The sequence below is a fragment of the Blennius ocellaris genome, assembly GCF_963422515.1.
Source record: "Blennius ocellaris genome assembly, chromosome: 8".
In the NCBI taxonomy this organism is placed as follows: Eukaryota; Metazoa; Chordata; class Actinopteri; order Blenniiformes; family Blenniidae; genus Blennius; species Blennius ocellaris.
In genome coordinates, this window is record NC_137657.1 from 5,341,243 (window position 1) to 5,368,149 (window position 26,907).

At 44.0% G+C, this 26,907-nt stretch overlaps 1 protein-coding gene across 1 annotated transcript in view; it reads left to right on the forward strand.

Annotated features, from left to right (window-relative positions):
* Positions 1–26,907, forward strand: part of rftn1b (raftlin, lipid raft linker 1b) — a gene marked incomplete at its 3' end in the record, with an annotated part of 145,723 nt that overhangs the window by 97,035 nt on the left and 21,781 nt on the right. The window contains exons 6-7 of the mRNA XM_080501281.1: positions 2,246–2,449; positions 19,598–19,716. Coding sequence (XP_080357407.1) covers positions 2,246–2,449; positions 19,598–19,716 — 323 coding nt within the window. The remainder of the gene's footprint in view (positions 1–2,245; positions 2,450–19,597; positions 19,717–26,907) is intronic.

Here is a 26,907-nt window from a genome sequence, read left to right on the forward strand (position 1 = left end):
TGAGCCCCATTCAAACTCACATCTCACGTTAAGTGTTTGTTTTTTGTTTTTTTTTGTTTTTTCAAGGCTAAGCAGAGCAAATATTTCACTCACTCTCCCATCACAACAAATAAAACTCTCTCCTGCTTTGATTCACTGCGATATGAGCGAAGCGGCGGTGACATGCGGCGTTTTCCTCCCCTCCAGAGGCCGCGCTGCATTATGCATATTTCCGCTTGATGTAAACAACAGCTAGCCGCGGAGCTTTTAATGCATTATTCAAGGTTATACCGAGAATTAACTCGGTTACAATGGAACGCTCCCATTTAAGTTCTGCGTCGGCGGAGCTGCGTCGCCGTTTTGGGGGAAGATTTAAAAAGGATTTTCTCGTGGCGTCGGTGCGGTCACGTCACTTTTTGGATTCGGATTGGGGGGAAAAAAATGTGTGAGTCCAGCTGTGGACATCTTAAAAGTCCTTATTCATGCAAAATGAACTTTATAAAGGTTATTTTTTAAACAGTAATATGTGTCCCCTCTTTATGAGTCCTTAGAAGTGAAGAAAATCCGTCATCTCCATCACTCGTTGCTCCACTTTCTAGCTCATATGGGCAATTCAGACATTTTCCCTTCATGACCTCACCTGGGGAAATATCCACTCCCTGTGACAGTGGATACTCAGTTTCACCCTCCCACAGGCAGCTGAGCTCTTACGTCTGAAATTATGAACGCGCGCCATTTTTTTGTAGTTGCAAATGCTCCAGGTAACTACACATGGAGTAGGCGTGGCTCATTAGCATTTAAAGGTACAGACCAGAAACAGCCTGTTCTCTGCAGAGCTCACTGGAGGTACTTTTAGACTGAAATCCAAGACCAAGGCTGGATTTGGGGGAAATTAACACTTTTCATTGTTGGACCTCTGACACCGACGTGAAACCTGATAAACTTTATAATATGGGACCTTTAAACTTTATCTTGTGTTACAACAATCTGCACCTGTCAGGTAGAAACGTCATTCATTACCCGATTCATCCATTCACTCTTCTATTCTACTTTATCCAACTGAACCTATCAAAAAGTCTTTACCTTTTTGAAACAGTCTTATTTCATCTGTTTAGCTTTGAGACCATTTCCCTGAGCTGTTAGAAGGACTAAAGGTTTGCCGAGCTGATTATTTGATGTCGTGTTGCTATAAAAGGAGAGACGTCGTTTCCTCACAGTGGTACATCTTTTTCCAGAGGAGAATGTAAAATTGACTGGAAAGCACACCAGTTAGTTGCGTTTGATGGCCAACTCGTCTTGGCCCCGAGAAGCTCGCCGGGCGGCCGCACGCTGGCACACCTCCGCCGGTTTCTTAACTCCACGGATATAAAATGTTCTTCCAACTGATTTTCACCACATTGTTCTCAGCGGTGGAACACGTCAGACATGCTCTTCCAAAGCCGCCCATAATGACTGTCACCATGCTTTCATTTTATTTATCCGCAAATCGTCTTGAGTATCACTTTTCAGACAATAAAATATAACTGAATGTGTTTTTCAGGTGATACCGCTTCACTCCGTCGACACATATATACTGGAAATGGTACACACTCAACTAAAGGTACAAATGATCTCGCAAATATAATAGGAACAAAAAATGAAAATGGAGATGTAATAATAATAATTCTAATAATAATAATACTTGTAATAATAATAATATGAAAAAATTTAATGACTTTAAATGAAAAGAATATTACACAATGAGGATTTATGAATAAAATATTGAAAAATACAAATAAATATGATGGAATGTACAAGAGGTCTTCATATAGAAATTGCAAAAATAAAGAAGTTATACAGCGGATTGACATGAAATGAAAAATACATATATAAAAGGGTTAGTCTGGGTTAGCCAGTGCAATAATAAAATAAAAAAAATAATTGAAATGGAATGATACTATTAAAAAAAACCAATTAAATTATATAATTAAAAATGCCAAAGCACCACATGATAAAAACGTTTTCCCTGCAGCAGCATTAACGCCGTCCTTTACAGTTTCCTGTCGAGTCTCTCAGCCAACTTATTACTTGGCAATTTTCTATAACTCCTGGCAGCTGTGGAGGGAAAGTCCACCTTCCAGCGCCAAGTCACACTTTGGCACATGGCCAGTTAACAGCAGAAGCAATAAGCATGTAATAAAACTGCTGGATTTACATCCTCGTCCGCGTCGTCACAGTTCCTCCGAGGCTGACGGCTGACCTGGTCTGTGTTGGGCTGCTTTAACAGGAGTGGAGCTGCTGGCGCTCTACAACCACCCCACGGCCCGGGAGGGCCAGGTCAAGTACTACACCGTCAAGGTGCCTCTGCGGGTTCAGAACTGCGACGAGGGGGTCAAGGGGGTGGAGGCCAACTGGCTGGACCACATGACCCAGCACTTCAACAACGGCGCCTCGCTGGTCGACGGATACTTCCACCTGGGGAACGTCAACGGTAAGCAAGCCCGACTCGTCGGAAGGTTGAATCTCGCGATAGATTTGTCGTGATTTCACACGTGTATCCTCCACAAACCTCACATATCCCAGAAGCCATAGTCATTCCTGCTCGGTGTATTTTCTAAAAGCCCAAACGCAAAATACACAGACGGAGTATTCTGTCTGTCGTCTGCGTTCATCACATGGTGCGTTTGTTAATATCCACGGAGCTTATATATGTAATACCTCACGTGACCTGTAGGGGCAATGTTGAGCATTTTATCTTACCAACAAAGAAGACAGTTTCTGGAAAACAACAGAAATGACGATGCCTTCAACTAAAGACCATAGAAGTCGTGTCAACAGTTCCTAAATAGATTTGCGAGTAAAGTTGAAACGTAACCCAACGAATTATCCCCCAAGACCATATTTTACACGCTAATAGGGACATGAAGAGTTATTTTAGCCGTTTTTAACCTCTTTCCTCGAAATAGAAACGTCGACCTCCATGAAACCAACACCGTGCGCTGCCCTCTACTGGATGACGTGAATAACAACCACATCAAGGCGAGGGAGAACATTTGACACAAGCGTAGTGATTAGTGTGTGTAAAGGGGAGCATATCCGGACGTTTGGCTCCACCCAGAATTCAGTTCTGGACGTTCCAGGATGAAAACGAGTGTTTTTGTTCAGTCGGATCACAAATAAAGCAAAATGTTTTGTGATGTGTTGGTGGTGCCGAGTTCAGCTGTGTCACCAACAGGAACGAGCACAACAATCGCCTCTGGCTACACTTTCAGTTCAATCCTGTGTTACGGAGACCCACGTCATGGTTGCCAGGCAACCGGTACTCCTCTTCACAAAGCGACCATGAAGATGAAAAAAACCAAACAAAAAAAACCCGCCTTGGACAGGTTCATGTCGCCTGATTTAATCTGCAGGCCACAACTGAAGTCCTTCGGAGGATTGCAGCCTCTGAATTACAGCTTATTTTTCTGAGTTGCTGTGACACTCCACACATTTTCACTGGAAAACAACAACAACATTTCACTCCTTCAAACATCAAAAACTGTCTCGCTTTAAGTCTGGGCGACTCAACGCTCACAGTATTACAGTTATTATGTTTTCTTTGTTAAAACCTGTTATTGAAATGGTGCTTGTCGCAATCCAACGTTACCGGGAAAGTGTCAACATGTCTTTTCGACCGGCGTGAAACGAGCTGCGGGACAGACTATTAATGAGGCATCAGCTGACGTTCATTTTTCATCGTTAAAAAAAATTGGGAACTTCCTGTTTAGGAAATACTTGCAAATGACTGTGATGGAGCTGCTCGTCGCTGGGTGAGGGGAGTGGGTCAGTTACCGACTAATGGCAGTGTCACACACACTGATGAGCCATAATATTAGAACCAGCGGGCTAATAGACTGTAGGTCCCGCCCTGTTTTCTCCACACTTTGACTCGTCAGGATGACGTTGACTCATTTAACAGCTGAAGACATCTCACTTAAAACCCTCAAATAATGACACGTCTTCCCACTTTCCCTTCGAAACGGCACTGTTCACGTCCACTAAATGCACAAAGTCACCAGACACCAGGAGTCTGGTAAGAAATGAACGAAGAGACACCATATCTGACCACGGTGTGAATGAAACGGCTGAAGATGGACACATTGGGGACATGTTTACTTGTTGACACATTAAAATGTAAGGCAGCACTACTGAGTGACACATTGTATAAATTACAGTGAGAAATCCATCCAGCCATTTTCTATCCAGCCTAAACCTGAGTCTGGCTCTGAGACTCTGGACGAGGACAGGAGTCTTCCTGGACCAGTCCCTCATCGGACAAACACACAGAGACACCTTCACTCAGTGAGACATCTGGACCAGTCAATACATGTTTTATACCATAAATCATGAAGTATATATGCAACTTTGCTCCAGTTTTCACTTCTGTCAGAGATTTGTTTCTTAACGAGTCTCAGGGAGAAAATACCCTTCAAAAAGTCCACTGGGTTGAACTTTTACCACTTTTCACTGTTTTAACACAGTAAAGTGGGTCGTTAGCCTGTTTTCAGTCGCTCTGCCTTTGACTGGGCAAGAAAGTTTAGAAACACGTGCAGTGTTGTCTATTCACTCATTTCGTTAGTGTTTGGCTTTTAAATATTGTTTTTCATAAATAGAGTGTATCTGAGCTCCACCTACACAAAGACACACTTAAATTATAGAGATCAATATGGATGGATGGATCAATCAATCCATCAAACGATGGATGGATGATGGATGGATGGATGGATGATGGATGGACCCTGTAAAGTTAAAGTTGCAAATTTGAGTATCTCAGGTTCAAAGTGCATCACATTTTTATTCAATAACTTTTAAAAGTTGATTCTTCTTGAATTGATTCTTCTGAGGCGACAGAGACAAAGTTGTGGACCGTTGGCTTCTGTATGTCCCACAGGACGGGCGTCTCAGACGAGGGCAACAATAATCCACAGTGGCCCCCGACGACACACTAAAACTGGTTTGAAAAGACATTGAAAAGACACTTTTGGCTATTTGTCAAAATGACGTCAAAATTTGCGAGAAAAGTCAAGAGCTGTCGTTGAGAAAAACGTCTCTGTTCAGACGAGTAAGAAAAGTAAAAGTTGATCACGTTTTCATCCGTCCCTCCATCCTTCTTCTCCACTGCTTGTCCTGTTTGGGTCGTCAGACCATCGCAGGACGGGATCGACCAGATTTACCCCAAAAAAGACATCTAAATCCTGTGGCGATTGTTGGGATCGTCGTCTGGAGAAACTAGCGTTCTGACGTGATGATTATGATGATGATGTCATTTGTTACAGAGGCTGGTGAAGCCGTTCCCTGTTGGGGTTTTTTCCTCTCCCGTCAGACCCCCTGTGCTCTGACACCGGAGAAACAAGCCCGCCCGAGTAAATAAGAGTCATAATTCATTAATCTGGGAAAGTGAACGCCTCAGCAACTCTGAATCACAGATGATTAACCTGATAACAAATTAGTGCCTCCTTGCATATTTTATGTCCCGAGAATGGAGTAATGAAGTGTATTATTATGATTCCAATTTCTCTTTTCTCTTTTTTTTAGAGCCTATTAAGGTCCTCTAACATATTTAGCATTTTTCATGCACCGCTAAAGACACGCGTCACTTGAAGAGTTAAAAAAAGAAATAGAAAAAGAAAAAGAAAAATGATGGAAGGCGAATGAGCGGCAGAGTGACGGGGCTGATTCCAGCTCGCTTTAGAGAACAGACAACTTTACAGAGGTGAATGCCGCACTTTTTTTATTTTGGGGGGGGGTGTTCTCTTGAGAGCATCTGGCGGCACCGCATCAAAGCGACTCCGCGTTTGTTGTTAGCAGCTAATTACATCAAACAGCGGCGCGGCTCAGGGCCTCACAACCCCCCCCCCCCCCCCCCAGTTCCTCGCCGACTCCATATTTAGCGGGCGCTTTGAGACGGCTCTCTGAATTCGCGATGAGCCACTCGACACGATGCGGGGGACCATCTCAACCCCGTAAACATCAAGGGCGTGTTTGACGGCGGCGCGGCGCAGCAAAGGATGCCGACTGACAGACGCAAGGCGGCGGCGACGGCGACGGCCTTGTTTGGAGACGGCGGTCCGTGGCGTTCTGACGGATACATGCGCCGTCTAACGAGTGTGATTGTGGCGCTCTTCTTTGCTCGGGTGACCCTCTGCCCCGTCTCGCTGCTTTCATCCTGTTGTGCCGGCGAAGCTTTTTGCACTATTTATTAGGAAAAGCACGGGGTGTGTTGCTGAGCTCCACTGCTTTTCATTATCCTGATGGCCGCCACGACGCTCACACTTCCTCCAGGGCCGGCGGGAGATTGACATTTGTGGATGGGGTTTTTTCTTCTTCTTTTTTTCTTTGCTGAAATGTCTCATCTGGATGGGCAGTCATGAACTTCAGTGTCGATGTCCATGTTGCCCTGGAGAGGAATTGTAATATCTTCACTTTTCTATCCAGCGTCATTGATTCACAAGCGAATTCCTACAAATGGTCCCGCTGAACCTCTGCGGCCCCTGAGGCGTGCGGGAGGTTTAGATTTCAGACGTTTTCATCATCACTGACGAAGATAAACAAGTGAAACATCCTGTGGGCATTTTAGAGGCACTAAATGACGGTTGGTTAAGCCCCGCCCCCGATCGCAAATGAACTCAGAGCAATCGACTTCCAGCTGCCTGGAAGAGACAGACGTTTGAGCTGGCGACGCTTTGATTGCTTTGTGGGATGTTTGAGTCATTGAAGATGCAAAAATTGTCAAACGATGGCAACAGTAACTAAGGAGGGCGGGGCTGAGACGGAGGCCAATTGGCATCCGACGAGTTACCAGGAGTGTCAAACGTGTGGCTCGCCGGCCAAAACCGACTCGCCACAGGAGGAAACGATCTCCCGTGGCGTGTCGTGTGGCAGTTGTGGCAGATTTAGAGTGCTTTAATCACAAAAGGGATAAACGGCGCCAGCTCGTGGCGTGACATGTTCAATGCATCGTTTCCAGGGTTTCTGCCGTTGCCGTGTCAACGCAAAACCTTTCTTATGCAAAAACTGCATTTTTACCTGAAACGTTGTTGTGGAAACGGGGCCTAAATGACACTGAGGCCCTGACCGCACGACGTCGTTTCACGTGACTGCATGATGCTCCACCTCTCGACCGATAACCCCGCCTCCTTCTCCACATCGTCACTTAGCAACAACAACAATGGCGGACTAGCTGCTGCAGAAGCTGCAGATTTGCTTTGATAATTTGTCGATCTGTCCATCGTGGGACGCTCTGTGTCTTCTGTATTTCTGTGACAGAGTCACTGCGCCACCTATAGGCCTGGGATTTGTGTACATTCTTTTGAGTAATTTTGTTAATGCGTTTTTGAAGAAAGAAATCTGTTTTGGCTCGTCTTCAATATTCCTGTTGTGACGTGATGTCCCTCGTGATCTTATCTCCTCCTTATCGACTCTTGCAATCTGTTTGCCTGTTTGACGTCCTTCATACAGGATATTTATAAATCAGTCCATGTTTTGGCCGAAGGTGTGAATCCGTGCTTCGTGATCTGTTCCTGTCAAGGATGAACTGTCATGGCGGCTCCAGCCAGCAGGACCAGGGACGAACGTCTGAGGCGTTGACACGTGTCCCGGAGGTCGACTTGTTATAAAAATGCATCCAGCGTTTGCTCTGAGAGGTTTGTGAGTGCGACTCATGGAGTCGGGCTCGCTGCCTCAAACTACCTTGATTAAAATGTGTGCTGCGTTTTGTGGCGCCTCGCTCCTGTTGTATTAAATTTGGCGGGGCCATTTTTTAAAGCAGGTCCGGTTCTGTCAGGGTTGACAGACTCTTTGTTATTTACTTTCTAATTCACAGCTTCGGTTAGGTGGAACAAAAAGTCAATTTTTGGTGGGGGTTTTCAAAACGTATTCTCGCCTGGTGATAAGGATAAAGAGACTGATTTTATTTCTAAATTCTCCCTTGCAGCTGTTATTTATGGAGCCCAAGGTTGCTTATTTTTTTTCCCTTGCATGTTTACAGCTACTATTCACTATAAATTCGGCGGTAGATTTTTTTTTTTTTTTAAACATTGCCTGAGGCTTAAGAGCTTAAAAACACAGTGTCGCTATTACATTTTCTTTCCCCCTCAGTCACAAACAAACGATCCACAGGACTGGAACCGTGCCTCGTATCGCTGCACATTTTATCACATCAAGGAATTACACGCTTTTGTTTACTAGTGGGGACGGCACTGTGAGGTGTGTGATTATTACTACATTCGTACCATAAATCTTTGCCTTTGCGTGGTTAATAATCCTGCGGCTCGTGTGAGTATTTCACCAATGTTTGGTTTGTAAGGATCTCACTGCTGGACAGTCGGCAAAGCCATGGGAGCCTGTGGCGAGCTCATAAAAACACAAAGCTGATCCACTCTTCGTGAGTCTTGTGATCAATATTGCATTAATGAGGAACTTATGAATGGACAACGGGCATTTTTATTTGCTGTTGCATTGTTTATGATGACCTTCGCCAGCAAAAGTTGGCCGAGAAGGGTTTTCTCTGGTCGGGGTATATTTGTTTGTTTGTTTGTATTTGACCAAATTTTCACAAAAGCCACTTAAGTGAACAGTATTTAAGGCGCCGTTTGGCATCATTTGTGGTTCTGCTGCTGGAGAAGCCGCACTCCTGAATCCTCCAATGCACTTTTTGCACTTTTGAAAACGAAACAAAAAAATACAAAAAGATGTGGACCACCTAAACAAGCTGACTCCGTCATCTCTTATTTCCTCACTGTTCAACGCGCCCTCCGGCCAGTCGGCCCGTGTCGGGTGTCCGAGGCTCGCGGCTTTTAACGAAGCGGCCATCTTGAAAACTGGTGGCCATCTTGGATTTTCAGCTGGAGAACATACTTTTCTTAAATAGGATATCCTGAAGATAATTTGTACCAAATATGACAGTAAAATTCTGGGGTGGCGTTGGGAGTGTTTTGTGGTGGAATCGTTGACCCACGTGGAATGTTCACGCCACGCTCGCTCTGGAACTGTGGTACCGTGGAACAGTGGTTCGCACTCCTGCCTCACGGCAAGAATATCATGGGTTCAAATACACTTCCTGTGTGGAGTTTATTTCTTGTCCCTGTGGCTTTTTGCTGTTTTGTGGCTTTCGCAGTGTTGTTGACCCTTCTGGGCCGCCGTAGATCCAGATTCCGGGAACCTTACAGACTTATCACCTTCAATTCAAACGTCTTATTTTCGTTGTCTTGTTTTGTCTTGAAGACGTCACGTCCTGCAAACAAGACAATTTCTCGGCTGTTCCCGTTGGGGTCATTTTATTAGATTCCACGTCACAGAAACATCAACACAAACAAGTTACAAAACTGGAGGACAGAAAAAAAGAAAAAAAAACACTATTTGATAGATGCTGTGTTGGCTTTTGTCTGAATTAATGAGTGATTCAGTCATTAGACTGACCCACACAGTGCTGACAGCTAATATGTCAACATAATACAACAATAAAACCCCATCGGGATGAGCCTGTGTGAAAAATGTGAAAAGGTTATTTCATAGAACTTATTCCACAAATATCTAGTCATGAAAACTGTGAAGACGGTGTTTTCCTCTTCAAAATTTCAACTCCCTCAAAGCATTGAACAATTTTTTTCTTTAATTTTATTTTCCATCACAGGATGAGTCAGTCCAGACTTACAATGAAGCCGCCACAGATCCATCAAATGCCCCAGAAATGAGCCAATAAAGGTTTATCATTAACCTGATTAAGTCCTGGATTTTTTTTTTTTTTCATATCCCCAACAAATTGGGTTTGTCATTAAAAATAAAATCCTAAAAGTGTTTTAGGCTGTTTCTTGTTCCCGATTCGTAGTAATTCAGGCGACCTGATTTACTAGGATACCACGTAAATGTGCTAAAACGCATGTTAATGCACCACGAGCGACGTCATGAAGGACGACCCGCGCCAGGTCCACACCACAAGGTCGCTTCAGAAAAGTTTTACATGGAAACCTTTTACAATGTAGTTAGTAGGCCAGGCCACTAGTGGGTGCTGCTGAGCAGTAAAATAGTGCCTATAATAGAGTGTATGTGATGAAAATCTTTTTGTTTTACAAACAACTGAGCCTTGTTTCCACAAAAATGCAAAGCAGACCCAGACCCAACTCTGTTGCCGGTCCCACCCAGGAGAGGACAGTTAAAAAGTAGGCGGGGTTTTGAGGTATGTGACATCATCATGCAACAGTAGTCCGGCCAGCGTGCGCAAAAGCGGAGTACAAAAAAACAACAATTTAAAATAAGAGAGGTGCATTGTGCTCCTCAGAATGGGAACCGTTGCGTCGTGCTGGGTACCCCAACAGAAGGGTGGCCAAACTACCGTAGCCCTTGGCTACCGTTCTTTCTTTCGTAGTGGAGACGTCCCGTCACCTTCTGTGCAGTGGAAATGAGGTTTTAGTACTGAAAATGACAAACAATCTCAACATAAAACCAATTTTTAAGAAACCTTCTGGTGCAAAAATACAGTCGAAGAAACTTCAAAACACCAATAATGCAACAGCGACACGAAACACTGTTTTTACAAACTCCCCCTGACAGCGTGGCTTTGAGGCAAATGCTAGTTTGTTAGCTTCCATGGTAGCATCACTGATACCTCTTTGCCTCCCCTATGTTTAACCCCCCGACCTCTTAGGTGTTTGAACACATCACCTTGATGTTTGATCAGCTTCAATGTCTATTTTGCTCCAGTGGTTGTTAAAACTGTAGTCTGTGGACTTCATGTCAATAGTTGTCTCTTCCTGCCGCCGTCCGTGACGGCGGTTCAGCTCGGCCCCTCGGGGGAGGGGAGGAACACTTAGACAAAAAACACACCGTGTCCCCGCGCTCCTTCTGAGGACGGGTTTCCATGGTGAGGCTGGATGAGAGCACATTAAGGGGCATTGTTTGCATGAGAGTGTGTGTGTGTGTGTGTGTGTGTGTGTGTGTGTGTGTGTGTGTGTGTGTGTGTGTGTGTGTGTGTGTGTGTGTGAGGACAGGCTCAGACGCTGAACATCCTGTCGGGTGTCTGGCGACGTCCTCGCCTGAGCCACGGGGTCGGATATTATAGCGATATTGAATCTACAGATCCTAAGCTGCTCACAGCCTTCATGAGACGAGTATTACACATTCATCCCCAGTGCAGAGCTGCCTTGTAACTGGAACACACACACACACACACACACACACACACACACACACACACACACACACACACACACACACACACACACACACACACACACTGTGTATTCACATGTGGATCGTGACGCACAGATTCACACAGCATAAGTTGAGCGTGGCTCTCAGCTGTGTGTGTGTGTGTGTGGGGGGGGGGGGGGTTGTTTACAGTGGAATCAGCAGTAATGTTGACGAGGAGTTTGCCTTTGTTACTCGTATAGCTTAAGCTTCCTGCACAATGAGGACTTGCGCGACGTTGAGCCATTCATGTCGGCCCTCAGTGGTTTCTAAATTTGGGCAAAGCCAACAGAGGGAGGAAAAGAGCGAAAGGAGAAAGAAAAAAGAGAGCGATACAGAGAACATGAATACGTTTCTTTTTTTTTTTTTTCCTCTCTCTCTTTGTAACTGTGAAATGAATTCAGGGAAGGGAAACGTTAATACTGGAGGAGAGCTGCTCCTCTGGTTTTTGCATGCGTTTGCATACAATTCCTGCACTTGTGTGTTTTAAGCAGAACACTTCAGCATGGGAGGCCTGTGGAGGGGATTTGGAGCCGGAGTTGATCCTATATGTCATTTTTCTAATATTGTTTGTGTACATGATCTCACACTGTCCTGTACCGTCTACGTAGCATGAGATTTTTAAATCTTATCGTGTGGATATAATGTACCGTAATTTAAGCTCCTTTTTGTGGGTTCTCAGAGAATTCGTCACAAACCCGGACAACTCGTCCACGGCAATTTTTTTCAGCATTATTGTTTTTAAGGATTGGATTTCAAAGTATACTTGACACATTTGGAAGGTTTATTAAGTGTATTTGACACACAAAAACAAAGCCGTAAAGTTAAAACGCCGCTCCGTAGGTGACGGCTTGGCGTGATGCGTTCAGGTGCTCGTTAACGTGTCGGAAGCTGCGGCGCTCCGACAGTAAGGACGTTACATGCTTCTTCAGCTTTATTGATGTCACGGCCATAGAGCATATCTTTGATGATTCTAGGACGCCTCGTCCACAGAGAAAATAAATCCTGTACAATATACTTTTACATAATATTTCTAATTGGTATTTTATTCATGTTTCATATATCTAGTATATGTCCATACGTATTTAGTTTTTGTCATGTGTTCCTCCTCTGAACTGCTGTAACATCGACCGCGGGCGCCGCCGTCCTGGATGCTTTGCGCTCTCCCCATTGGACCAGCAGCTTCAAACTCATCACGCATGACAACAGTATCATTACGCCAGAAAAATAGTACCGACTTTAAACACTGTTTAAAAAAAAACTAAACTGCGGGATTACAAACGGAGAACTTTTGACAAATCGCTCAGGACTAATATATCTTTGTGACCACTTTGAGTGATGCGTTCAGGTGCATCACGTAACAGTGACTTCTGACATGTTAACGAGCTGCGGGGCTCCTACAGCAACGACGTTACTTGATAAACATGATTAAAATATGACTGAGAGTCATTCGTGAGCTGGAACCCGCAGCATGCGGCAGTGCCGACGTTTCGGATGGAGGGGGGCAGTCATCTTTAGGTTAGCTGAGTTTATATATACATAGATTATTTCAGTTGCATTTGCACAAAAAAAAAAAAGATGAACTGTCCAGCAACCGAAAAAGGAATCGGTTGAAACCTGTGGCTCATTTTGCCGATCGTGAACCGTCAAAGGATTACAAAGTAAAACATTTAATCAAATACAAAACTAAATGACAGTTTAACTTAGAAATCCCTTTTCAAATAATATCAAATGAACAATTCACAGCATTACCTTTAATTATTTTACATCTTGAAGTCCTTTTGAAAACACAAAGACCATTCTTCCTGAGAATATCACTCCATATGATGTCATCCATGATATATATGGACATACATTAGATATATGAAACATGTGAATCAATTAGAATTAGAAATAACATGTAAAACTACATTGTACAGGATTTATTTTCTCCCAAACAATTCTGAAATCTGATCCGTGGACGAGACTCCGAGACTCATCGGATTCCAGGCGCTGCATGTATGTGGAGCATTCAGACTAGAACTGGAGGGAAAAAACCCTCCAGGGGGTCAAAGTGGCCTCTTGCGTGTGAAGAGAGGCGAAAAGAAACGAGGAGAAAAATCAGAGTAAACATGAGAAAGACCGACACGATCACAAGGAGGAGTGAAACCAGAAACAGAACTGAGTGACATTTATTTACGGTGAATCTGCGGCGTGGAGGAGATAATCTCTTTGTCATACACGAGTCCGCCGGCGTCTGACGACGCTAATGATGACTCACCGCCGGAACCGACGCAAACTCCCACCTCCCCGCCGTGTTTACTGAAGGGAGGGGTTTTTTCCCCATGTAAGCTTTAATGAAATAAATATATTGTGTGTTGAAAACATGTAGAAAACGTGTGTGTGGGTGTGTGTGTGTGTGTGTGTGTGTGTGCGTGTGTGTGTGCGTGTGTGTGTGCGTGTGCGTGTGCGTGTGCGTGTGCGTGTGCGTGTGTGTGTGTGTGTAATTACCGGTGGTCATGCATGTCATTTCCCGGGTGGATGGAGGATAAATCCTCTGCACGGCTGGAAGAATTCCTGTTCAGAGGCTCTGAATCCCTCCTGAAACGTTTTTTTTATCTGAAATGTAAATACAGGAACTACACTGCAGATTTACAAGTCAATATTTGGAGGGGACAAAAAAAAACAAACAAACAAACATCCTAATTATCTGGTGTCGCGTCCCACATTTTCTAATTCACTGTGTTCTACAAAGTGAGTGAAAATGACAAATATCACAAAGTGTAGAAGCAGAAGATCGTGGCAGGATTGGAAGCAGGAAAACACCTCAAGTCTCAAACACAGAAACACGACGGGGACACGGGAAAGTGACACACATTCATCCAGATCAACTGCCTTTATTCATTTTATTTAGTTTGGTGGCGAAGCGATTTCATTAGATAATTTGAAAGAACACAAGATTATACGGAATGAAAATGTTCTATCGTAACAATTATTTTGATCCGGATCACCGCCAACATTCATTGGGTTCTTCCTTTGATCAGAATGTACCGATATACCACTTTTTATGAGGCTCCGCTCAGTGCATTTTGCAATATCTTGTTAACGGACAGATGATTGCAGAACCTCCATACTGGTGCAGAAATGCAGTGCATGAGCAGAAATAAGTAGAAATAAGTAAAAGTGGAGAAGAAGAAGACGTTACTGCACATATCTGGGTGACGTTGTCCGGCTCATTCAGGAGGCCGACACTCTTCTGGGAGACATATAGCAATAGAGATGTGGTATAATAATGATAATTACTAACTTTATTCATATAAAGATTCGTTCTAAGAACAGTATTTCACAAAATCTTTCACAGTGAAAGGAAAAGAAAAACAGGCACATAAAAAAGAAGTCAGGTCTGACATGGAATCGATAAAGTAATAGACATAGAAATTACAGTTGACAAAACACTGAAGGCCAAAGTGGCTAAAAAGAGAGAACATGTCTGAAATAAGTGAGGCATCATGTTTGAGTAAGAATAAATCATTGGCACGTAAAAGCAAGTTAAAACGTCAAATAAAAGGAAATCTATGAAAGTGTTGGGGGTTTTTTTTTGAAGAAATGGTAACTGGCGAACCTGAAAGTGTTGAGAATGTGGACACAGAGTCGTGGCGGTAGAAGTCGTTTTTGAGGATTTCTCTCCAAAAACAAGGACGACGACTCTGCTTCAGTTTCGTTTTTCGCTTATGACGTTTTAGTCGTGCCGACTCATCGTTTGCTTCAATTCAGTTGTTTTCGTCGTGTGGTGTGCACACAGGGAACCTCACGTCGTCAGAGTCACGTCGTCAGAGTCACGTCGTCAGAGTCACGTCGTCAGAGTCACGTCGTCAGAGTCACGTCGGACGCCGGAGCTGTCACTTATTAGACTGTCAGGATTTCAGTCTGTAGAAAAGAAGTGAGGTCATTATGAAGACGCCTGCTCATCACCATGCTTTTCTTAAGTGATCACCTGCAAATCCCACGATTCTGTTCATCCAGGCTGTACAGAGGAGCCCCCAGAGGTGTGTTTGACTAAATTGAACTGACCCCCCCCCACCCATCCCCCACCCCGACGCCGTCGCCGGGTGAAAGTCTGCCCGGTAACCGCACAAGGTGGCGGCAGGCTGCCAGCCGGCCCCCTTCCAGGAGGAAGAGCCACATCTAATCCTCCACATTAGACGCCCCCATCTGTTTGTCCCCCCGTCCGTCCCCCTCGCTGGACGTCCACTCCTGTCTGGAATATGGAGGATCTGTCAGCCGCCTGTCTGGCACGCATCTTTAAATCATGTCGGCCGGCATGGCGTGGCGGGAAGCGGGGTCGCTAGCAGTCAGCCTGGCGTGAGAGTACCGACGGCAGTGTTACACTGAGTCTGTTGAATTAAGACGGGGGGGTTAGATGATGAGCCCCCCCAACCCCCCCCCCCCCCCCCCCCCCGACAAATGTTGAATCACATAACTCTCACGATTTGTTCCTGTTTTTTTCAACAGATCCAGCGAATGAATGAATGAATGAATGAATGAATATGAAGAGAATCCCGTTCGCTATACATACAGTTCATCAGCAAACGGCACAAAACCTGCAAAAATAAATTATTCCCAAGGAATGAAGTTTTATGACATTATCGGCTTCACTTACAGTTTTGAAACATTTTTTAATGCTACTTTGATTGTCTAATAACTCATGACATTAATGGTAAAATGTTATTACAATAATATATCTTATTATAAATTGAGCTTTTCTTTCACTGGAAAATTTAAAAAAAATTTGGCAAGTATTGCATGAATGACTATTATTACAATATTACAAGCCCTGATAAATTCTGCTATGTTACAATATATTGTCGCTTGTTGAAGCCTGGATTGAATATGAGAAAACTGTTCCCAAACTGAAGCTTGGGAACAAAGTGCTCAGAACGAAGCCCCAGTTTTAACCACAACGTTTCAAATCAAAGAAGAAAATGTTTGTGTGTTTTACTTTCAGAAAAGTTTCATGTTTAGAGGCAAACGATGTCCGTTTACACAGAAACACTGAAAACGATGTGGTTTTCCACTCGCGGGTGCCGTCGCTTGTTTTTTTTATTAAACCGCACGCTTGTTTGCCAAAAAACATAGAGACGACCAAGTTGGATTGTTATTATGGTGACTGTCAAAATAAAAGTCCCAGGAGGAAACATTGTTCTTATTGTGCATCTACTGAGCATGTGCAGAAGAACCATTGACTGTGTCCATGGTGTGCAGGACCAGGAAGACTGTTTCACACAGAGACATTTCAGTTTCTACATTTTCATTTAACGTTTATTTACCCAGGAAAATAAAAGCCGTAGAGATGAAGACCCCTCGGTGACCAGGCCAACACGTTTAGGACATTTAAAACATATAAAACTGTTTTGACACGATTAAGGCAAATTAGATTAAAGTACATATTCATTTAACTGTAAAAACTTTTAATAAGCGTTTTCAGAAAGTTGCGTTTTCTTCCCCCCCGTTTCCATGGAGACAGAGTCTTCCTTGTTGCATTAGGAACCAGTTCCAGAGCCTCTAACGTGGATGTTTTATTGATGATTGTGAACCTTTATTATGGGCTTGACTGGTTTTCAGCCTCTCGTCCTGCAATCTAAAGACGTTTGTTGTCAGAACACCGGGTGGTTTGTGTGACTGACGCTGGAGAAACTGGTGCTTCAAGACATTCTGCTTTTCTAAGTGACGTCCATTGATCCGGACCAAACTGCCGCTGCTGACCACACACACACACACACACACACACACACACACACACACACACACACGTGTGAGGACTACTGGAAACATGGCGGCTATTAAGTGAGTCAGGAGAGCCTGAGAACGCTGATCCTCTCTGGTGTCACTCGGTTGCTGATTTTGGCTCCTGCCTGTCAGTCCTCCCCCCCTCCTCTCCCTCCTCCCTCCTCCCCCTCCTCCCACCCCCCCTCCACTCGTGTGTCTTCCAGTCCCAACACTGTCACTCCGTGTTTCCAGTGCGACTGTATTTGCATTGCCTCGCCCTGCGACCTTGAGCGAGCGAGTCACGGGGGAGATGGAGAACACGGCGCGCTGTGGGTTGTTTTTTTTTGCAAGTGTAAACAACTTATTCTCAGTCGGCCCAGCGGCGGCGGCTCGGCTCGGCTGCTCAGTCAATAGGCGCCAGATAATGTTTATTCGCGCGTGCAACCAGTGCAACGCCCCCCCACCTCCACCTCCACCCCCACCCTCCACCTCCACCCCCACTACCGACGGACTCCACACCCGCCCCCAAGAAACCTTCCCCTCCTCCCCCGTCAGTTCCAGTTCTTCTTCGCGTGCATTATAGCCAGATATCGGCGGCGAGACAGTCCATCTCACCTGAGCAACGACCTGGGGGGGAGCGGGGGGGGGGGAGTATTTCTATCCAATTATACGGGGTAGGATAAGGAATGAGGTGGACGGAGAAGAGGGGGGGATGAATGGGGGGGGGGGGTGAACTGCAAACAATGGGCGTCTGAGAGATGCCTTCAATTGAGCCTAAATGGGTTTTCACCGAAGGAGGGGGGGTTAAAAGCGCCCGTCATCCTCTGCTCTTCCTCTCTGTCTTTCTCTTTCCATCTCCCTCTCTCATTTTTTTCTTTTTCTCTCCAGCCACCCCCCCCCCCCCCTCCCCCCTCCCCCCTCCCCCCTCCGCCCTGTTATTAGGGCGCAGTAATGAAATGTGGAGTGTCTTGTATTGGTGCCTGGGCCGCGGCAAACTGTATTAGTGTGTAAATGGTTTGGGAGTAATGAGAAAGCACTCAGGCCAGCTGGGGAGGCCGGACCGCGGGGGGGTTGGGGTGGGGGGGGGAGGCATCAAACGAATAACAAGAGACGTTGGGTGGATGGGGGGGGTCCGGAGCGGGGCTTTCCGTCTCGGATGCCAATTGTTAGCCTCCAACAGAGGAGAAGATGAGGAAATCTATTTGCTGGGCTCTCGGTCGCCTCCAGCCGCCGCCTCAATGTCTTCACTTCAAGTCTTTCCAGGTGAATGACTGAGCAGAGCCACTAATGCTCCGTGTCTTAACAGTGTTTCACCACTGGCTGCATTCCAGGACTGGTCCCTTTTAACCCTTTATAGGACCTTTATGTTGAAGGTTTCAGTTTGGCATCGCTGGACATTTCAAGACTTTTTTAGATTCAAAAGAGGCTTAAATTCCCTTTGTATTTGATCAAGTCATCAAATATGAGGTGGAATTGGGCCGAAACGTCCGCGGTGGTGTGGTTCTAGGAAAGGTCTCATCTCAGTGTCCAGCAACACTTTACTTTTGAGTTTATAAAAATAAACTGGAAGTTATCGAATATGGTTGAAAAAAAAAAAGAAAAAAGAAACAACATTGCTTTTCAGTCCCATTGGGATACGAAAAGTATTTCTTGTCTTGGGTTTTTTTTTTTTGACCAAACGGTGGTGTGGTGGTTTTCTCTCTCACCTCACTGAAACACACATCTCCAGTTTGAATCTGGATGGGTGGATGGATGGATGGATGGATGGATGGATTAATGGGCTGAGAATATTTCCGTCTGCAGCCCCGGTCCCCTGGTCTGGCCAACCTTTGTCAGAAATGTTCCAGGGAAGGAAAAGCAGTGATGTGTTTCAGGGTCGTGAGCAGCTGAGATTCACTCAGACTCTCTTCATTGTCACTGAACCGTTTCCTCCCAGTTTCCTCGGCCTCAGTGTGCCTGGAACTACAACGTTGGAATGAAAAAGAGATAGAGAGGAATCTAATAAAACAGGATGCTGGAGAGGAGGAAAAACACAAATGGAATCTTTTTTTGAATGAGAAAAAGGAATCCAGGTTATTTACGAAGAAATAAAAATAGATTCAAACCGGTGAGCGTTTACAATGTGGCGGGATAGCAGGCAGCAAGAAATCCAAGGTAGAATCTTGGAGTGAATTGGGGATTTAGTGCAAAGATGATGACGGGATTTCATGTTCGTAAATAATCTGCTGCTGCCATCTTGGCGCCGATATCAGAGGTTCCTCTATTCCTCTGTTTCAGCCCGGATCAATATAAACTGCTGGCCATAATGTAATGGCTGGTCCATGCAGCTCCTGATGTCTGGTTCTTTTCTCAGTTAGGTTTTTTCTTTTGTTTCCAGTCCCATAAGGGGAATACCTGCTCTGTTCTTTTCCACTGTCTGCTTGCATAATGTAAAAGTGCCCATTGCTCACAGGACTGCCCCCCCCCCCCCCCCCCCCCCTCCCCACCGGCGCTGTAATAAAGGCTGGTGTGTGAACGTGGCTGAGTGATATCACTCCATTCCCTCTGGCCCGCCGGCCCCAGCAAAGAAACGAGAGACGGGACCGACACGCTCAATCCATAAATACTCTTTTCACGGATGGATCTCTTTTTCTCTCCTTCTTCTTCTTCTTCTCTCTCTTCTCTGCAGATTTGCTGCCTAAGTCGGTGGAAAGCGTCTTCATCTTCCAGGAGGCGAGCGAGGGCGAGCCCGGCGTGGCCGCCCCGACCTACGACGCCATCGTGGTGGAGCAGTGGACCGTCATCGACGTGAGTGGCTGGATTTTTCTCTTTGTCACGGTGTCACGGGTTCCAGGCTCTGGACTTTTAACCCTCCTGTCACACCGACGGCCAGGTTTTGGTGGATCGACATTTTATAACAGAACTGAAGCCAAAGGCTCTTTAACGCTTATCGGACAAGTGACTCCATATACTGGAGATCAGGAAGTCTTCCTGGGTCTTGTAGAGCAGAACAAGCTTTTACCTGGAGCCTCACAGATTGTCTGTGAGCAAGAGACCAGGGATACGCCGATACCGATACCAGTATTAAGTTTGGGATCCGGTTCAACTTTGATTCATTTCAAATCCGACATCTTCTCTGCCACAGTGTTTCTCTTCAGGCTAATTCTGCTTGTTTTACAAGCTCATTTGTTACTGATTCCCTTAAGCTCACAATGGGGGAGCTGAACGTCCATGGCTGCACTACCAGCCTTCACATCATAGTTTGGTCATTTTCAGTTCAAATTATTTTATTTTATTTTATTTTATTTTATTTTATTTTATTTTATTTTATTTTATTTTATTTTATTTTATTTTATTTTATTTTATTTTATTTTATTTTATTTTATTTTATTTTATTTTATATTGTTTTATTTTGTTTTATTTTATTTTATTTTGTTTTATTTTATTTTAATTTATTTTAATTTTATTATTTAAATAAAAAATAAAATCAGACCTGTCCTGAGGCCTCTATGGGCCCGATGTGGCCTCATGTTTGACTCCACACAGTATTGTTTTGGAGTTACCTTATTTTCTGCTCGTACAATATACTGTATATTAAGAAGACACTAAAAGACGAGACGTTTCCTCTTGTAAACCAGACTTAAGGCACATTCTGTCCGTCCCACACAAAAGATAACAATCATGTCTTTCCTCTTCTTTTGGTACATTTCTCCCCAAACGCAAGGCTCCGTTCATGTTTCTCCGTGTTGTTCTTGATTCTGGAGATTCAGCTTGTTTTCGCCGTGCAGTCTGCCCACGGCAAAATTCATGTTCATTAGATTCCTGTTGTACCGTTTCAAATTCAGTTTATTTGTCATTTGTATTATGGAAACCACATTGGAAAAAAAAGAAAAGTGCAATGAGCTCAAAGCGCACTGTCAAACGTTTAAAAAACATTTCATGATAAGAAAAGTGAATCAATGTCACATAAAACTCTATCGGGTAAAAAGAGTAAAATACGTTGCAATAAAAGTCTATAGAAAATTACTTTAAAATACGAGACACCGTGTGGCGAACTGTGAACTTATTAGTCTGCAGGAACATTTATATATCAAATTATACTGGAGCTACCAGCTTGGGACCACTAGGTGTCACTATCTGACGTCGGAATGTTTACGACTCATAGTCCAGAAAATACGGTAAAATCCTGAAACGTGTCTTCTTATTGTCGTCTTTACGTTATATCTGGGGTCGACGGTCTTTTAGCAGTTAAGTCGGTTGTCTCTTTGATCACCCCCCCCCCCCCCCCCAACACCTCACAAAGACAACCCTTCAGGCAAATCTAGCAAACCTCAATTTATGGGACATGTGTCGCGGTTGCTCGTCTTATCGGGAGCAAACAAGCCCTTATCTGCCCTCCGATTAGCGTTTCTCCTCAACGACTTCCAAGTTGGAAATTGATTTCTGTCTGGAGTTGAAGAGTTTGCGGCCGTTTCACCACCTCCCGTCTACATGTGTGTGTGTGTGTGTGTGTGTGTGTGTGTGTGTGTGTGTGTGTGTGTGTGTGTGTGTGTGTGTGTGTGTGTGTGTGTGTGTGTGTGTGTGTGTGTGTGTGTGTGTGTGTGTGTGTCCATGTTGGTGCAGCTGGATGTGCATGACTTCATGTGAGAGTGGATCAGCCGGGTTTTGTGTGTCGCCACGTGTTTGCAGATCCTATCTCTGTAATTGAATTCAGACTTTTCCTTTTGTTTTGGGTTTTTTTTTTTCCGGCCGGTGGCCGTCCAAGTCTGAAAGGAGACTTTTGTCCCACCTCAAATGTGGCTTTGTGACGGACCAGCTCAGAGCTTATGGCCACACGTGGCCGTCTGGCGAAGCGCGGATTCATGGGAGATGAATGGCAACGCCGCTCCAGCTTTAATGGATTTCAAGGCTTCCCCGGAAACATCCACCGTGAGTGACGCCAAAGCAACAGCCACTGTTTCCAGGAGATCCAATCAGCTCCTCCCCGGGGACTTTATCGAAAACTGTTTCACCCGAGCAATCTGCGCCGTGCCAAATCCCATCGACAACACACTCCTTCACAAAGGCTGATTGGAGCTGCACATCATCTCCATTATTTGCGATAACGCACTCCAATTGCTATGCAAAGTATTCTCACAGCTCATTATTGTTTCAGTGTCGGGGATAATTACAAAGAAAAAAATATGGCTGACTATTGATGTGCGTGCTTTCTTCTTCTTTTGTTCGTCGGGGTTTTTTTTATTTGCTCCCGCCCAGTGTTTCATTTATTCAAACATCTGAGCATTTTAGAACGGGACTTTTATCATTCATACCGTCGCTCAACGCAGCATTTATCTTGTTACTCTCCAGCATTATTTGCTGCAGTTGCAGACGACTGCTCGGCGGATTTGCATGTGAAAAGTGCTGAGTCATCGCTTGTGCGGCCGCGATGAGTTCAAGGACATTCGCGGCGAGACTCATAATGATGAATGTATTCATCATTTAACATTTTCCTAACAGTTCAACATTATCCAGAGACACATGTGCAGCAGTGACGAGCTCCGAGGTTCATGTCAGGTGAGGTTCAGACATGAGATGAGGCACATTTGCACAAAATTAACACAGTAAATAAGTTCGTCGTTCACCTGCCAGCTCATCATTTCAAGCTTTATCTCATACTCTTCTTCATAAGTACATGTTTGACACAGTAAAGTACAGATTACATTTTAACCGGTTAAACTGAAGAGGTTTTTAATTTGCCATCACATTTAGATTGAGGTTATTTGTATTTTACCATTTGCATTTTTTTCCTCAATAAAATTTTTTTGTTTTTTTTTATTGAGAAAAAGTTTATATTCAATTCTTGTGAACTGTATCACGTACAACTGTGAATGTTAAAATATCAACGGTACATTGCCATTTTTTTCTACTTTTTTTGTTGAATTCATGTGTCGGTTATTTTGCAGCGCAGCGTTTTATAGCAGGACTTCACTTTGTGGTGCATTCAGGTGTTTCTCTAATAACAGGAGATCCATTTGTGGTGCATTTATGTCTATTTTTACGGGACATTGGTCTGTGGTGCGTTTAAGTGCCTCTTTCAGCAGGAGCTCAGGTTGTGGTGCGTTCAGGCGTCTGCTCCAAGAGGACAATTGCTTGGGGCGAGGCTTGACTGTCGTTACAGTAGATCAGTTTGTGGTGCGTTTGAGAGCCAGTTATAACAGTTTGTGGTGCGTTCAGGGGCTTGTTTACAGACTTCTGCTTTTGGTGCATTCAAAAGTCTATTTTAGCAGGAAAGTGTGCTTGTCCTGGGTTTAGTATGAGATTACAGCAGGTCGGTTCGTGATGCGTTCAGGTGTCTGTGCTTTTTATGTGGTGCTTTAGTGTGTATTTTAGCAGGGGGTCGGCCTGTGGTGCGTTTAAGAGCAGTAATACAGCCGTAATAAAGTAACCGTAATACAGCCTTTTTGTGCATTTAGGGTTTTTTTTGTTTATCCATTGGCCGCCAGATCTCATTTGCATATCTCGCTCCTCTTTAACCCGCAGTTACATTGCAACATCTTTATTTTCCCCTGTTAATATAACCCCCATATTTCACTTCAGGGATGGCAAAACTTTGAATATATTCTTTTAACCTGTGAAAGCTGATTTGCCTCTAATGAAACAAACTGTAAAATATGTAAACAACCATCAAAAGAATCGTGGAAAAAGGCAAAAGAAAAATGTGGGATTGTGTTGCACTAGCAGATTACCGCCTGCGGGAAAACAACAACAACATTGATGCAATGGCAGTCCAGGGGAGTGTTTTAAAAGACGTGTATACAGGCAGTGCAGCCTCTGAAAGCCCCATTGATTATGCAGAGAAAGAGACAGTGGGTGCAGCCGGAACACACAGATATCACACAGAATCCTAAATCTGAGGACGCACGTTTACCTGCACAAGACTTTTTTATCCTCAGCCAAAGAAAAAAAAAAAAAAAAAACCTGAATAAGAACTCTATGAATCGCAGTAAAGTGTTTCAACATGAATAACTCATAGAGAGTCTCTGCTCCGAGAGTCCAATTAGGAGCGGCTCCTCATCTCCCCTGTCCTTTGGGGAGAATCAATACCGACGCTGCTTCTCACTAATATACTCAAAGCCCTCCTCTCTTCTGTGGGACTTCACCTGAGTCTGAACAACAACAAAACACATGTTCACCTTCACGTTCTGCCTACAGGACCGGTTCTAATATGTTTGGTGTGTCTTTTATTTATTTATCCCGTTTTCTTTCTGTGTTCGGATAAAACTTTGCTTGTTTACAAAACAGTGGTTCTGTCAACAGATTTGTTCTCACTATGAAACATTAAAGGTCCCATATTATACAGTTTTTTTAAATCAATTAATTTAATTAATTAGTTAGTATAACACATATCCATGTAGTTATAAGACATTCTTTATCCTGCACTTTTTAAAAAATACATTTATTATTGTTTTTTTAATTTTTCTATTATTATTATCTTTTTTTTTTTTATTTAAATAGGTCGGTACATCAAAATAAAGCATCCATTTGTGGTGGTCTTTAGTGAACTTGCCTGTATTAAGGTCCAGTGAGAATGTTAGCTTTTCCATACTCTGTATTTCTGTGTATTTCCCCAAATCCAGCCTGACTTTCAACCAGTCTGAGGCCCCGCCCCCTCACGAGCCAAAACAACCTTTTTTTTTCTCCCCGGTGTGCTCAAATAAAAATTGGGTTAAATGTGTTGTCATTTCCTGGAAATTCACCACATCATCGTTTTTTTCCTTGATTATATGAACTTTGAGATCGTCTGTAGCCAAAATTGTAATCACGATAAAAATTAGATTCATTGAGGAGCCCCAGTACCAGTGGGAGGGGTTACTTCCCCCAATGACATCACAAAGGGAGAACCGCAGCATCTCATGTATGAGCAAGCGTATGCAAAAGAAAAATGAGACGACAGACTTTCTTAACTTCTGGCTACGTGACAACATTTTTGTGAAATTTAAGAAATGCACTCATATATGTTTGGCTTGTACTCATTAATTCTTCATCGTGAGTCTCCGTCTCTCTACTTCAGTGAAAAAGACTTTACGGGAAAGGTTAGAGCAATTAGCAGCAGGAGAAGAGAGAGACATCCCGGCGTCGTGGGCAAGGAAGCAGTGTGAAAAGAGTAAAATAGATAATGTTGCTGGTTCTGCTGCATCGGTTTTAATGTTGTTTTTTAACCTCTCCTCGGTGGATTCCACACCGCTGTCGGAGAGCAGCGTTAAATTGGTTGAGTGCTGTTTTCAGTGGGCACCGGCTATTTCCAGCGTGCGGCAGCGCCGAGGACCGTTTGGGAGAAAATTAAAATCAAACGTCCTCGCTTTTTATTTCCATCCTCTGTTTCCTGAGCTGCATCGCCGTCAGAGCGTCCCGGACTTGTAAATATGATTGTATACCTTGTTGCCGTGGTTTGTTGTGCAAATGTTCTCGGGTTTGAAGGAGCGCTTTACAAAACGGCCGCGGCCTCGCCGAGCGGAGCGGATTGACGTGTTAACAAGACGAACCGTCCCGTTAGGAGGAGAAACCGTCGTTGTGGAGGTCCACAAATCAATACGTAGACGCAACATCCAACCCTTCCCCAGTAAAAGACCTTCTTCTTCTTTTTTCTTTTTTAAGGACTCAGTTTACCCGAGTCCCGACGGAGTACAATCACGTTGTGCGCCGGCGCTCAGTCATCCACATGATCCCGGCTTTATGTGCCTGTGCGAGCGAACGCCGGCTCATTTCAGTGAAGGTGAATGGAGTTGAGCCGCGGCGGCGAAAGTCCATTCACTTTCATTTCAGGGGTCATAACATAAATCTCCAAAAGCCCAAACCCCAACACATAAAAATGAAATTACACTGCATGGACACACACACACACACATGGGAGGTGGTATATATGAAAAAAAAAGAAAAAAAGTCTCATTTTTGTTGTGCGCGACTCACTGACCCTTCCAAATCGCTCTTACCGAAGCAATAAGAGTGGCACCGACGTTTGTTACTCTAATTAGGTGGAGCAGAAAAGCGCCCCGGCTTGGATATTGCACCTATTTTACAAAAGGAGAAAGAGAGAAAGATAAACCTCCAGAAGAAAATGGTTACTTCTGTGCGGTGGTTACAGCATTTTACACATAACTGAGGAAAAAATTATAAAAAATAGATAAGAGCTCCCTGGTTACCACAACAAACGTCTTGTTTGTGGGAATTATCAGTGCTGCCGGCACATAAAAAATAATTGTTGTTTTATGGATTTGGTGGTTTTTTGGTTTTTTTTTTTGCAAAATCATCTAAAGCTTTAAAGGGACAGCAGAGGATTTTTTTCAAGAAAAGTTTTTTTTTAATAGGAACACATCAGTACCACTTTTTTAAAGGGCCAGTACGAGAATTCACGTCCTTGTCGACAAGGAAAAGACGACGTGTCACTGGGATAGCGTGTTTGTTGTGAATCTAATTAACCCAGATGTTATTATTTTTTTTAATAATTTTCATTATTATTATTACTCTTATTATTGTTGTTGTTGTTTTTATTGTTATTATTATTTCTTACCAAACAAATGGCCTTTTTTAGGGCCTGAACATGTAAAAAAAAAATGGCTTGAATGGCTCCACGTCGCCAACCTACAGAGTTTCAAAAACTCATGAGAGATCAGCGTCTCTCCCTCGGAGAATGAAATGTGGTCGGCATGTAGAACGTGGTGGGATAATCACATTTAAAGTCTTGGACTCGTCGTGGAAATGCTTCACACTTTCGTGTGCCGTTATTGGCCGTTTGAGCGAAGTTAACCTTAAATGCGATGATATTCGTCAGTTTTTCGTCAAAGGGCGTCTCCGTGGCGCCTCGTGAGTGGAAGTGAGAGGAACCGTTCAACACTGCTTGCAGCTTTTATTTGAAGTTCATATTGAGATTGTCATCATTGGAGTTTCATAACTTAAAAACCCAAGAAGACGTTTTGTAAAATGTACGGCCGACCTGAGAGACTGATCCATTTGAAGGTT